Source organism: Tenebrio molitor, chromosome 9 (genome assembly GCF_963966145.1).
Source record: "Tenebrio molitor chromosome 9, icTenMoli1.1, whole genome shotgun sequence".
Classification (NCBI taxonomy): domain Eukaryota; kingdom Metazoa; phylum Arthropoda; class Insecta; order Coleoptera; family Tenebrionidae; genus Tenebrio; species Tenebrio molitor.
In genome coordinates, this window is record NC_091054.1 from 9888389 (window position 1) to 9903034 (window position 14646).

The following is a 14646-nucleotide window of genomic DNA, read 5'->3' on the forward strand; positions in this document are numbered from 1 at the left end:
AATATTAGGCGTTCTGTAATAGGAAACTTGACGACGCCAAATCACCAAAACTTAACTCATAACTGACACGTTAAGAGTTAAGACTCAAAAACATCGATTTGTCGACTTTAATCTGTTTATTCACCACGGTGGTCACCGACAAAGCTTATAGCGATTGGTCGGTCATTTATATACATTTTTATCGTAATTGTTTACAAAGTTAATCTCAATCGAGAGCGTCTAAGAGTAAAGTTAAGCGTTACAAATTACAAACATTGGGTACACGACATTTAAGAACAATTAAATGGAAACGGTGGGACAGACTCCAGATTTCCTATGTCAAAATCAAAATTGAGCCTCTTAATATTACTGCTCTCGCTTTTTCTACTAATCGCGTCGAACTTTTTCTCCGCGAGGATTTTTTCCAACATTAAATTTTTTTGACTGGCTCTGTCTTTTTTGATCTCGATTTTCAAAGACTCCATTTCGACTTGCTGTCCCAAAATAGCGTCTTTCAATTTTTTCGTCACGTCTTTCAACTCGTTAATGTCGTCGTCGTAGTTTTTGGTCCTCTGACACCTCCTTTGCTCTACCATAGACTTAAGGGATTCCCGCAATATGGCATTTTCCTCTTTTAATCGCAAAATTTCTTGGTCTTTTAACGTCAACAACTGTCTCAAGTGCAGGTTTTTTTCGTCTTTTTTCGGCGGCGAACTTAACTTAAACGTGGATTTAGGTTCATCCCCGCTTATTTGGAATGGGGTACTGATACCTTGAACAACATTTTCTCCACTGATGTAACAGAATTGATACAAATCATTGGGGCTGTTTGGGAGGTCGTACTCTACAACAAACACAACTGAGCTACTTTTCAACTTTAAAGAAAACACCCTTACTGCTGAAAATGACTGAACTTAAGTTTGCTAAAGATGAGTCGACAGCCCACTCAAATAAAACGTAATTTCGCAGTGACTTCCACCCCATCTTGAATATAGCGACCCGATCGCCGTCCTGGACTTTGTAATTGTTCAACATGTATCTACACTCTATGTCTTCATTGTATGGGTATCGCTCTAGGACCTCGACAAATCTCACCTAAATCTAAATTTAAGCAAACTTTCGCACTACAAGTGTAAAAAATCGTACCGTTAGCTGGTCGGACATTAACGCTATTTTTGTTTCCATTTTAAGAACTGCGAATAATACTTGTTTAATAAAACTGTTCAATATTTACATTTTCATTTTGACGTACGACAAAATGGCGTCGTCATGTGACAATGACCACCATAAAATGACAAATACTCGACGTTACGATAACATTTTTAACTTGAATTGCGATAATAATCGCCTAAAGCACTCAGGGTGCACCTATTTAATCTAACCGACATGCATTCCTGTAATACAATACGGTAAATAAACAAATTGTCGAATATAAACACAATCTGCAAGGTTGGCAATGCTGTCTCCATTAGGTCAAACAATAAACACCGGTAGTGGTTTATTTTTAATTGTTTTTGAAATTAAGCAGTGAAAATGAGTGAACAACAATTATCGTCCGCCGAGGCCGAACTTTACGACAGACAAATACGCCTGTGGGGGATAGAATCTCAAGAAAAGTGAGTACTACAAGTTTGTCAAACAACATAACCTCACTTTCTCCGACAGGTTGAGAGCCGCCAATGTTTTGTTGATCGGAATCAGAGGCTTGGGTTCCGAAATCGCCAAAAATATCCTCTTGTCAGGAATCAATTCTCTCACGATTCTCGACGACGGTGTGGTGACGGAAAGCGATATTTTACACAATTTTCTGCTTCACGAAAAAGTACCTGTGGGAAGCAAAGTAAGTATTATAAATGGTTCAATGATGACAAAAATAACACTTTGTTTTAAGATCGCCGAAGAGGTTTTACCTAGGGCGCAGTCTTTGAATCCTTTAGTCAAAATAGCGACGGACACGGAACCAGTTTCTGCAAAATCTGCAGATTACTTTAAGGAGTTTACCATCGTAGTTGCAACTAAAATAAAATTCGAACACATTCTCAAAATAGATAACGTGTGCCGGGAACACAGCGTGAAATTCATATACGGCGACGTTTTTGGATTTTTCGGTTTTTCAGTATCCGACTTGCAGGAACACGATTATTTTGAGTAAGTTGTTGACCGATTTGTGATTGTTTTATTGATTGGTGGCTTTAGGGATCGCGTTCAGTTGATAGCCGGTCAGAAACGCGGTCACGACGGCGAGAAAAAGACCGTCAAAATAAAAGGCAACATGAGCTATCCACCTCTGAACAAGGTGTTGATTCTACCAAACACAAAACAGGACATAATAGGGATAAAAAAATTGTCGCGCCCCAACAACTTGTTCATCTGCATGTTAAGTAAGTGTATTTGTTTCAACAAAGGTTTTGGAATCGACGCTACTGTACAACTTCTCTTCAGCGCTTTTAGAGTTCAAGAAACAAACCGACAGAGAGCCCGACCCCAGTCAAAAAAGCGACGACGTAGAAAAATTAAAAACCATCGCGTCGGACATGATCGATCTCTACCAGTTTTCGAACGTAAAACTGGACAACTTGTACGAGCTCTTGTTCGGCGAGTTGGCGCCGGTTTGCGCGATCCTCGGCGGAGTCATCGCGCAAGAAGTCATCAAAGCCGTCTCGCACAAGGAAGTCACAATCAACAACATTTTCCTTTTCGATCCGGTAACTTACAGCGGGAAGGAACTGAGTGTGGGGGCCTAGACGATTTTTTAACACTTCTAATAAAATTATTATTAAGGCTACTTATTTATTTAATTGCCAGAAATTACACAATACAATTGATAACTTGATAGAAACGTTACGAAATTTGATCCTTAATTAACTTAAAATTCTCTCCTATGATACTTATCTGGGTCAAAGTAAGACGTGACCACCACTCTATTACTGAACTTTCGTCCAGTCAAAGTCTGCTGGGCCTTTTGGCAATCCAAAACTGAGTTGAACTCGACGAACACCTGAAACACATCAACGTTATCGTTTTGTTTGAACTTCCTCCACTCCCCCTCACTTTTCCACATCCCGGCACCTCAACGCCATCTATAGGTCTCGGAATTTCTATACTTCGAACGACGCCGTATTTGTTGCATTCTTCTTTAATATCTTCTAGAATGTCTTCGTACTCTTCCTCGTCTTTGAGCTCGTCAGGCGTGACCATGTTCAACAAGCAGAGAACTTCGGTGGCGGGTCCTGACGCCCCCACAAGACTCAGACCCGGCACTTGGATTTGAACCGCGGGCAAGACCGTCGTGTTCTTGGCCCCCACGCTCGCCCTCTGGACTATCAGGCGTTTGTCCCCTAATTGCATCCCGTTCAAGCCAGCGATCGCCTAACGGAAATCAATCCAGTGTCAGCCGGAAGAAGTTATGTTATCCACCAATGACGCTAGAGTGCGTTGCGAACGCAGCACAGCGATTGGTCGCCGGTTTTTGTTCCAACTCACCTGATCTGTCATCGTGATGTCGATGTATTCGGCAAAAGCGTAGCCTTTGCTCAGTCCAAAGGCGGTGTCTTTGACCAGATTGAAGGCCCTTAACTGTCCAAATGACATCAACAGTTCTTTCACCTACCAAACACGAATAAATCAGTATTGTGAAGAGCGAAATCGATCACTTTGCACCCAAACCCAAGCGTGTACGTTTCGGTCTTGAGTGTGGGTGCAAACGGGCAACTTTATGGGAAAAAAACTTACAGAATCTCGTGCAGTACAATTTGATTGACAAAAAAATAATAATTTTGACGTGACGAGAAAAAGAAAAACGTCCCTAAAAAAACCCGTCGTGTTTTTACAACTTTGACAAAATCGATTTGGAGCCCCAAGCCAGTCAGATTTAAAAAACTCTCATTGAAAAGTACCGTATCTCGCTGTCTGTGAACTATAATGACACTTGCCTGATATTCCACAAGGCGTTCAAGTTTATTTGAGTCGTGTTCATAGCTCTTTATAGGGACCGACATGGAAACCCTAGCTATAGGGCAAACAAAGCAAAAGGTAACATGAGAAAAGTTTGCACAAAAATATATTTTCATTTACTTTACAACAACAATACCATCACGGTGTGCCAATTTTTGCCGACCTTATCGTTTACTACTTTTTTCAGCACCTGAAAAACACGCCGACCCCCCAAAATTTACTTGCGACTTTTTTAAAATATATTCTATCAATTTTTTTTTTCGTATAAAAATGCAACGCCTGAAATAAAACACATTTACAGCACCTGCAACTTTCCGTTCGACCTGAAATGCTGAAGATGCTCACGTGCTGCGAAAAACAAACGCCGACCGTTGGCGGTCGACGATCGTCTTTCGCTCGATTTTTTTACTGAAAAACCTGTAAACCCCCGACAAGAAAGACCCATCGATTTTCACGATCCTGTTGCGATCGTTAATTTTACTTTTTCGGAAAACCTGTAAAATGGCACGCCCGCCGAAAAACGAACGACGATCGGACGCCCTTCGACGGACGCGCCACCCGAGCCTCCTGCAATACGTCGTAATTATTATATATTTTTTTACTTTCTGCTGTCATCCCCTGCGAATTTTTACCACTGCGAGCTGAAACCTAAACAATGTGTTTCCAAATTTTCCCGAACGAATCGATTCGATTGTTTTTTTTTTTTGGTGAATTTTGAATTTACTTTTGCTGAAAGAGAAGGCGACGGGGCGAAATCACGATGGTAATAATCTACAGTGCGAAAAAACCGCCCTGAAAAAATTCCCAGAACCTGTGAAAAGCCTGCAAATTTGAACGTAGGCTAGAATTCAACTGACTGACTGTGAACTGCTGTTTTGGCGTGAAGTGACCAGTGATAGAGGCTAAAAACTAAGAAAAAGGGAAGGGAATAATTACAGACACCCATTCAAGGTCGCCTCGTCGACGATAAAGCCCCCTTGAAGGGACTTGATCGTCGCGGCGACCACCACCTCACCAACTCGCTCTCGGTGTTGTCACACGTCGCAATTACCTGGTCCTCGTTCAAGTAATTCGGTAGTCCTCCGATAAAGATCTTGTGCGGAGAGTCGGGCACGACCGTACTGATAACCCCCGCTGGAACACTAATACTACTTTCGGCCATACCTGGCATAGGTTGATAGTCGTGCGGCCGCCTAATCTTCAAGCTTTGACCTAAAAAAAACCCACCATCTAGTCAATCTCCCCCTTTTCACATCACTCCGTTGACAACCTTTAAAATTGATCCCGTCGAACGCCATCGCCTGCGTCGTCTCGTCGATGGACCTGAACTCCAGAAAAGCGAAATTCTTGTCCAGATTGATCTGGCACGCCAGGACCGGATTGCCGGCGGCTTGAGCCAGACCGCTCAGGTGCATCTGCTGATTAAAAAACTCCATCATCTCCTCCTCGGTCACCCCGAAGGGTATGTTGCCGACGTAGAGGCGGCGGGCCTGTCGCGTGATCGTCGATCCGACCACCGGCACGGCGGCTTGCGGCGTGTCCGCAACGATGTTGGCCGGAATTTGACCCGCCGCCTGCATAGCCTTGTACTGTAAAGGGGTGATGTGCTCGAACCCCGGAGGGGGCACGTCCCAATACAGAGACGGTTTACGCCTACGCGAGTGACTCTTGTGACGGTTCCTGGAAGCGAACACAGTCATTGTCAACTGCTGTTGGTCCTTCGAGGCGGATCTTTAACAAATAGTCAAGTGTAGAACTGTCACAGGGGCAAAAATCATTAAAAATACAGTACACAAACAAAACAACGATGCTTTCAAATTGGAGCCTTGAAGGCCAACCGATGTTGGAGGGTGCAAGTGAAAATTCGACATGCGGCTCTCGTTGATGTAAATGAGATCTGGACAAATGTATTTTTAATGTGTGATTTAATTTAATTGCCACGCAACGAAAGTATCAATTTGTGTGAAAATGAAACAGAGTTCTGACTTTATCCTGATCAAGTTAATTTCACTTAAAATTCCTCGACTTCAATATTTACTTATTATTTTTCTCAATGTTTATGTCAAGAATGTAAATCACCATGTTGCCGGCATAGATTTGCAAGGCCAGCCTGGACTATAAAAACTTTTATTGTAACAATGACAGTTGGGTTAATCACCTTGCGATAATTAGCAATTTAAGTTGATTTTGAGCAAATGCGTTCGGCAAATGTCTGCGCATCTGATTAAAAAATTCCTATTTCCATTCCGAGAAATCGTCAATCGTCAAATCTAATCTGTCCCTATTTCACACCGCAACGAAATTATTTTGGCAGAGCGAGCTTTGAAAACAAATCCAGCGCGACAGTGTTACCAACATGGTTCACGAGTATGACAAATATCCCCAAATCTACCACGCTTTATAAACATTAATAAACTTTTGACTGAAATTGTTGTAGAAGTGCGGCTAAACTGCATGATTCGCGCCTCACTCTCAAAAACGAGCCTCCCCGCCGCCCCCCAACATCGAAATCCAATTCAAAACTTGGCACATCGACTTTATTTTTAAACTTACGCGGACGAAGATCTGCTCCTCCTGCGCCGGTCCCTGCTCCTCGACCGGGACCGTCTCCTGTGCTCCCTGGACCTGGACCGCCGCCTCCGATCCTTGTCCCGGTCACCCCGTTCTCTGCTCCTTTCTCTCTCGTTCCCCTTGCCATCTACCCGTAAATCTCATGTAAATAGGGGCCGAAACCGGCGCCGCCGACTCACCTTTCTCCTCCCCCATTGTCACCGCCACCGGACTGTTTCACCACTCGATCTGTGACCCTAGACGCGACTCTTCACGCACAACAATTATAACGTCTCCACTCTTTTACGACGGCACTAGCATTCACGTTTGTTTTCAGTTTTCACCACAACAAAACGCGCAAAATGGCGGCGAGAGCGGACGTCACTGGGACTCATGGGTAGCGCTCGGTCGGTAAATTGTGACAGATGGCGGCACTTTGACACTTTCAAAAGAGAATAATCCTGATTATTTAAGGATTTTTGTGTTTATGGCGCCCACAATTGTACTAGCCGAGTACTATTTATAGAATTATCAGTCGGAGGTAAATATAGATTGGGCTCAGTGCCGGCGATTGCGTTTTGTTTGATTTTAGAAAAGTCCAGGGACGTATCCAGACGATATTAACGACTAATATCCATAAAGCGATATCGGGTCGTAATCGGACGTAATAACATAATTGATGACACGTTTCGCTCAGATTGGAGTGTTAACGCACGATTTTATTTTCTTTAGCGGTGCGACCTTTGTAAACACGCGACAGGACTTGAAAAACATATTTTGTAACAATACATCAGACTAAAAATATTTTCAAAGAGCGTATAGATAAATTTATACAAACAATTTATTATTAATTTGTTATTATCTCGAAAAATGTCGCTGAACTTTACTAGAGCCGAGTGTGAAGCTTTTGTTACCAAGGCAGACTCTGGATTTTATCGAATTTTGCGAAAGGGCACGTCACCTCGATCAGCAACCCAGTCACCTTGCATTTTTATCACCGACACGTTTAATCTGTTTATTTTTTCAAATGCAATGCAAATGGTCAGGACCGGCTCTAGTCTTGCACTTGACGTATAAGTGACAGGAGGACGATATGACAGGTGAAAAATTCACATCCGCTCGATTCTCCGATTCCACTTGTGACAGTGATGCTGCGCTTTCTGCAGCCGCAAAAACTGTCCCGTTTTTGTGATAATTACAGGTAATTTCAGTACCAGGTACCACACTCTCGCAGTGTGTCGCCACGAATCGATCGACTTTGCGAAAGAGGACCAATTGGCGGCGACAAACATGTGATGATTGAGTAATTCGCGGAAAGTAGACAGATATTTCAAGAGCAGACGCGTAAAATCCTAAGATCATATCTTGCCATGGAAAAGATTCATGGCTTCTTGCTTGATAGCTACCAAACAAGTCGACATTCACCGATCAGCCGGTGATTAGTAAAGACGCGAATTTATAAGCGCGCTCTCCGATTGTATTTTTTTTAATTGCGATCAGGTCGCACCACGGGCCGGACGTCCAACGAGAGTTTCAGTGTGGAAGAGTATTCTGACGAAATGGCGTTCCTGAAGAGCATCTGGAAGACTAACGGCAAGCACCACAGTGAGTCCAAATTTCATATTTCTGTCGATTTTTGTTGTGCGAAAGCTCCAGGATGACGTCCCGCTCGGGGGTGCGTTATAAATAGTCCTGTTACCGTGGTGGGTCCGTGATAAGGATAATTACCGCGAGTCGTCGTTATCGGCGTTTCGTTATTAATAAATTGTTTACGTTTGGAATTTTATTAGCCGTAGGAATTTCTAGTAATTGTTTATGCAAATGAATTATCTCTGAGATTCGGTACCGCTGGGTACCCTCTTCGACTGGTACGGGAAACACGCGCCCGAGGACAAGTGGAACCGCGGATTTGGTACTCGCTGTCGGATGCAGCGAGAACAAGTCGACCCCAGAGCTGGTTCGCATGATGCAATAGCGGCGGCGGCGCCGATAAAATGCAAATTCGGTACTCGCGGGTTGTAATTATCGACAACGCGTCCTTAATATCGAGTGCGCATTAATTCACCCGCTCATTAGACGCCATTATCCCGGAATAAAATTATCCGATAATTGTTACGACTCCGGTTTAATATATGTTAATGATAGGAAACAAATGTGATTGTTGCGTTTTTCTGGAATTCCACACTTTTACCACTCGGTAATTGGACAGCGGAGGGCTTCCGGTGCGGTGCAGTTTTCTCCCTCGGCCTTCACCGGAAAATTTTTCCCCTCGCTTTTTTTCGACGGTCTCGCCGTTATGCAATTACCTCGAGGAGAACGAGCCCGTGCAATTCGTGCAATTATCTGTGAGGTAGGACCGTAACTCACGGATGGTGTTGCATCAGGTGAAGGAGCAGCCGACGTCGACTCCCATTTTTGATCCGCGCAAAAACGAGATTACCCTGAAGGTTACCGGAACGTTGCCCCATCGACGAATTTCGAAAACGTAACGCGATGATGCAGTGTTTATTAAATTTCCGATTAATTCCATTGTCGCGACCGTTACATATTTTACGTGCTGATGGGAGAAGGTCCTGAGGAATTTGCATCAGGCGACGAAGAATTCGGTCCGTCTGGGCTTGGACGAACCGAAAAATCAACGTGTGCCGTGGTTGTCACTTTGACAGTTACGGCTGACATGATACGCGCTTCAAATTTTGACAGTATACGAAATTGGAATGAAATCAACATAAATTTATTATGCTCTCTTTGTTTTGTTAATATGCAGTTGTTTATTGTGGAGCTTTAAATAAACATTACGTAACTTTAATGTATTGTATTACCTTGTGGTCAGTGGAGTCTCGACTGTCTTTGTTCTTAAATGTCAGAATAATGAAAAAACAAGCGTCACGGTTTACTTTTACAGAAATTTGCAAAATTCAATTGGGACGTTTTGTGGAACAAAACGATGGGAAAATATTTATTGATCGTTGATTACTTAAACTCTTTTTTACTGATTGTTTAAATGATCACTATTTCTTGACTGAAAATAGTTGACAATAAAATCAATCAAATGAGCTATCGGTTAAGGTTTTGTTTGCAATTAGGTAGACTAAATGGCTATTTAATATACATAAAAATACAATTTTGCAAAGGATTTAATTCTTTCCATCTAGAAAATTAAACTTGATCGGATAATAAATGATTTGCTTATGAAAAGTGTACTCAGCACTAAAATAATCCTTTTTAGTTTAATGATGAAGAGAACAATTCATTATGATCATTAAAAATTAATTTGATTGGTTAATAATGTTCCTTATTGATCATTATCAAGATTAAAGAAAAACAGGCAATGCAGATGAACTTGACTCATAAAAGCGAATTTATTATCAGAAATTGTTTTTTAGGTGATCATTTTATAATAGTTAGACATGGTAGGTAATCATGGTAACGAAGCAATCGAAGTTTTATTGATTTTGAATGTGCTCAGATAATTTGGTTTTCTTCATAACAAGATCAATTATTTTTACCAATCATTAAAAAATTTACCTTAGAGATTGTTTATTTTGTAAAAATTATTGAAATTTTTGCATAGAACGAAATCAATTTTTGGGTCCCTTACAATTCTTTAAAAAAATATTTACTGATCAAACAATTAACAATGATGCAGTCAAGTAGGTAGGTCTTTGTTTGGATGATGTATTTAAAATGATTTTTTGAAAGTTTGTTTCAATTACTAGTTACTTGATCAATTAACTACGCAACTGCTCAAATTTAATAAAATTTTAAACATCATATTTTATCGAATGTTTATTATTGTAAATATTTTTCTAATCTCAAAATATGAATAATAATTATTATCAGTTGAATGTGATTATGCACTATACTACTTACAGTGAATTTTTTGTCCGGAATTATGATAAATTTATCAACATTTGATTTAGAAATCTATTCCTAGTGACTATTGAAGTGATCAAAATATGTAATAAATAAAAACATAATTGAACTAAAATGACTAATTTTGCTTAAATAATTAATTTAAATGATCAATCAAATAATCGACGTATAACCAAGACTCGATCACGAAATAAAATTTGGCCGATGAATTATGTTTAATCTTCATGATCAATTGATTGTTTTTTGACTGATTAATCTTTTTACAGACTGCCTGGTTTCTGATTACACATTCACCACCTTCACTTTCATCTGATCAATTTATTTTAAATGTAGCATTTGACCAACTGCCCATATTATCTTGACATGCTGTCGTTACTCGAAGGTAAAAAATGTTTCGCGTCTCCAGCTACGTCAAGACTCGTCGTTGACGAGACACGTCAACTGACCTAGTAGTACTTCCGCAGAAACTAATTGCAAAGTTAAATCCATGACCTTAAAGCCACAACAACGAGACGAATCAGGATCCCTGACTAGTTGGTTCATTAAGACAAAATCTGCAAGTGTGACGTCACAAAAAATATTTGACGTCACTCTTTCCGTCCTGTCACTTCCTACGTATTGTACACCTATCGCCTGGTCGTACGGGAAAGTAATTGTCTTAATAAACCGTAAGAAACGCGAAACGCAGTAACTCAGCAAATAAAAACGTTAATGGGGTTAGTACCCTTGACTCCTCAAATTCGTCTTCTTGGTGCGAATCACGTCTGGTGAATTTTTTTGCGATCGTGTTTACATTAACTCTCAACCTTAAAGATAAAGATTGTCAGATGTTGGTCGCGATTGAGGTTAGGAGACGCGCGGAAGCGACTTTTGATTAAACCGGATCAGCGCCGCAATTACGCCATTACGGAGCGACTCGCGCCATTTTGACCTTTAATTGCCAACTTTCCACTCATCTCTAAAAGGAGTGAAAATGACGAAAAGTCGCCGCCAGACGATCTTTCTTTGCCGACGTTACGGTACGAGGAACCGCCAATCACCTGTGCGAACCTGGAGCCTGGACCATTATTCCGCCGTTATTAAACTTTCCATTTGCGAAACGATTCGCTGAAAATTACGCTTTTACTTGACCATTTGCGCGTCAGACGGGGTCGAAGTCAAAATTCTTCTAATCGATGTTATCAGAAAGTCAAAATAGTCGAAATGCGATGAATGGATTACGCAATTACGAGGAATACCACGCACTCTCGTGTTTGTGCACGGCTCTTATCATTTCATCCGGAAATGTTTGGAAACTTGCACTTTTTACGTGTTTGCAAACAGTTGGGCAACTATTTTTGTTATTTGACAATTCGAGAAAGTCGCTTGCGACACGATTTGTGCAATATCGAACTAATAAGACGCAGATCGCGGTCGGACAAGATTTGTGACAGTTCTCAGAACAATCCGGATCAAGCTAGGACTGTGTTAACACCTGTCACAACACACCGATTAGATTGTCATGATTATGATTTTTTTTTTTAAATTTGCAGAATTATCAGAAGAACTGGCGCTGCAGAATGCGAAAGAAGCAGAGTCGGAACAAATGGAAATGATCGAAAATGAAAATGATGTGATCACGTTTAAACTAAAATATTTAGGTGGGTAGGCAACCAAGTATACACGGGAGTGCTGAGTAGGTTGTTTCTTTAGGCAGTACCGTAGTGGAGAAAATGACAGGGGACAACATTAGCACCGAGGCTGTCAAGAATATAATCAAAGTGACCAAAGCTGGGAGGAAGAAGCTGCAAAGAGTCCACATAGCGATCTCCCTCAAAGGAATTGTGGTGACAGACTTGGAAGGCAACGACATATTGAAAATTTCCATATACAGGTCCGTCTCCAGTCCCTCTTCGGCTCCGGAACTGACTTGTCCCATTGCAGAATCTCGAATTGTTCGACGGATCCCACCCACCGGCAAGTATTCTCTTTCGTCTCGACCGACTCCCACGAGACCATGGAGTGCCACGCTTTCATCTGTCCGAAAAGAAAGATGGCGGAGACGGTGACGTTGGCGGTGGCGCACGCCTTCGGCACGGCCTACGAGGCCTGGAGGATCATGCCGTCGACGAAAGAGTTCACCTCGAAGGAGAACGAGAGGAACAACATCAACCAGAAGGAAGAAGGAAAGAAGAGCGCGGAGAGCGACATCGTCGAGGAAAAACTAATCGATTTTGATGACGAACCGGACACGGAAAATCAATCGTTCGATTTCGGGAGGCCCCCCTGTCAGGAGAACAGCCACTGGGTAAGGGTAGGTCGTAATGTTGGTCGGTTTCGACTCATCCTTGCACTTTCAGGTGTGCTTTGACGACGACTTCAAAACAGACTTAATAATGGCTTAAGTAACGTGATGTACATATCTCTATAGCTCATGTATCCTTGTACTCTGTGTAGACGTAGAACTTTAGGTTAACTACTCGAGCGTAAATTATTCGCAGCTTTTAGAATTTTTGTGGTGCTGTCTTTGGTGGACTCGCGTCTTGTGCGAGTCCAGCCGCCGGCTCGCCGTCATTATTATTATTATTTTTTTAACTTGAATAAATACTCGATAGGAGCGGTGACGTTTACTTTGTCCGCTTGGTCGGTGGTGCGAACTGATCTCGAACGGACGTCTCGAGGAAAATGGATCGTGTGTGCGGTGCTTGTTGGGCGCAAACACGCGTCGCTTTCCAATGCGGCCACTTAATGAATGAAATACGTTCCGAGAAAGGGGCTTCCCCTCCAGAATCGAGCATCGCGACGTCCTCGAGGCCGACGCAGGCGCGTCGCGACGCCGGCGTCCTGGAGAGAAGGCCGGGATGAATGCGGATCTCTGTGGGGAGGGAGATGGAGATTCGGAAGATGGACGGTGCTGTCCTTGTCTACCGTCGATATGAAAGCGCCAGCTGTTGCGGCGCAGAGGCGGCGCCAGGATCCCGACGGGGCCCAAAGGAAGATTTTTACTCCTGCTGGTTTAGATGATGAAGCGAAGCTGGTTGTACGAAAGTGGCAAAGGGGAGACATGTGTGACAGTTCGCAGGGAGAACTGTCAAAAAATGACAGTTGAGTCGGTCTGTACTTACTGAATTTTGGGAAAAAACATGGAAAGCAGGAAACTAGAAAGTTGAATATGGAACATTTCAATCACTGAAGAGTTTAAACGTTAAGGTTGAGTATCTTAACTTGACATTACACAAATCAGAAAAAAATAACATTGATAAAAAAGACAAGGTAAAAAAACTATATCCTGAGTCATTAGGTACTCATTACAGACCGTCCACTCCTTTATGTGAATCTTACAAAATTGTGTGGTGTAAGTTGTATTTGGGGGAAAATCTGTCAAAGTATCAAATAACGAAAACGTCAAATGAGATCTTGTAAACATGAAATGAGATATATTTTTTTACGAAACGCGACAATTAAAACAAGTAAATGTAATTGCAGTAACTCTCAAACAAATACAAATTAGTTGAATATTTCTGCGAGCACAGACCAAAGCTGCCAACTGCATAAAGCAGAAAGAACTATAAGGTTAATCTGTCAAATTTATTTTTTAGTTCGACACTGTCAGAATTTGAGAATTTTCTCCTGTGTGAACGGATTTTGATAAATTTCACAACTTGTCAAAACGAAACGTCAAGCTAATTTTAAACATTTTCAGCGATTTGGAGCCTTTAAGGGGCTTGCCGAACAAAAAAACGTTGTATTCAACCCGTTCTTGTGTAAATTTGGCGTTTTTTGGCACTCGTGGACCTTTAAAACTCTCGTTTCACTCGAGTTTTAAACTGGCCCACTCATGCCAAAAAAAAAACCCAAATTACACACGAACTCGTTGAATAAACTACTATTTTATCAAGTAGAGAGTAATAAACTCGACTTATGTAATATTATATCACTTTGATTCTCCAAATTATGATTTATGATTGCTTTTTTTTGACAAAAATTGTATAATTGTAGAAATTAGAAAAAATACAAACAGTGTTTTGGGTTGGATATTTCTGTATTGTGCAAGTTAGCTTGATAACCATGAATCTACAGCAGAACTGGGAAAGGTTTGGTTCTACCATAGAAAATATAACATTATTTACAACAACAGCATAACCTCACTTATTCGAGAGGGGCATTTTTTACCTTTACTTTTAGAATTCGCTATTACTGAACACATTAAATTAGCACAATGTGGCACAAGATAAACAATGTATAGTTTGTCCAGCGAGAGATTGGTTGACATAAAAATCACAAAATTCTACGTAGAGAAATTAGCAC

General features: G+C 41.5%; 4 protein-coding genes across 5 annotated transcripts; 2 read left to right on the forward strand and 2 right to left on the reverse strand.

Moving 5' to 3' along the window:
• Positions 1 to 97: 97 nt before the first annotated feature.
• LOC138139356 (tax1-binding protein 1 homolog) lies at positions 98 to 1311 on the reverse strand. Its single transcript, XM_069059610.1, has 3 exons — positions 1126 to 1311; positions 876 to 1074; positions 98 to 823 (listed from the first exon to the last, which is right to left on the reverse strand). Exons 1-3 carry the CDS (start codon positions 1162 to 1164, stop codon positions 270 to 272), a joined length of 792 nt encoding a protein of 263 aa, XP_068915711.1. The 5' UTR covers positions 1165 to 1311; the 3' UTR covers positions 98 to 269.
• Positions 1312 to 1335: 24 nt separating this feature from the next.
• Positions 1336 to 2764, forward strand: Aos1 (activator of SUMO 1). The gene is made up of 5 exons (XM_069059605.1): positions 1336 to 1595; positions 1645 to 1819; positions 1871 to 2127; positions 2176 to 2360; positions 2422 to 2764. The coding sequence occupies exons 1-5, from the start codon at positions 1513 to 1515 to the stop codon at positions 2721 to 2723; spliced, it is 1002 nt and encodes a 333-aa protein (XP_068915706.1). The 5' UTR covers positions 1336 to 1512; the 3' UTR covers positions 2724 to 2764.
• U2af50 (U2 small nuclear riboprotein auxiliary factor 50) lies at positions 2750 to 6999 on the reverse strand. Of its 2 annotated transcripts, none has more exons than XM_069059593.1 (7): positions 6684 to 6999; positions 6487 to 6631; positions 5204 to 5613; positions 4985 to 5145; positions 3463 to 3585; positions 3031 to 3348; positions 2750 to 2977 (listed from the first exon to the last, which is right to left on the reverse strand). In XM_069059593.1, the coding sequence occupies exons 1-7, from the start codon at positions 6697 to 6699 to the stop codon at positions 2846 to 2848; spliced, it is 1305 nt and encodes a 434-aa protein (XP_068915694.1). In that variant the 5' UTR covers positions 6700 to 6999; the 3' UTR covers positions 2750 to 2845. The 2 variants fall into 2 exon arrangements, with proteins under 2 accessions (XP_068915694.1, XP_068915693.1); XM_069059592.1 differs by having other exon boundaries at positions 5204 to 5664; positions 6684 to 6965.
• An 829-nt stretch (positions 7000 to 7828) lies between these two features.
• Positions 7829 to 12955, forward strand: LOC138139357 (low density lipoprotein receptor adapter protein 1-like). Its single transcript, XM_069059611.1, has 5 exons — positions 7829 to 8088; positions 11892 to 11999; positions 12052 to 12232; positions 12283 to 12646; positions 12699 to 12955. Exons 1-5 carry the CDS (start codon positions 8043 to 8045, stop codon positions 12741 to 12743), a joined length of 744 nt encoding a protein of 247 aa, XP_068915712.1. The 5' UTR covers positions 7829 to 8042; the 3' UTR covers positions 12744 to 12955.
• The last annotated feature ends 1691 nt before the right edge of the window (positions 12956 to 14646 follow it).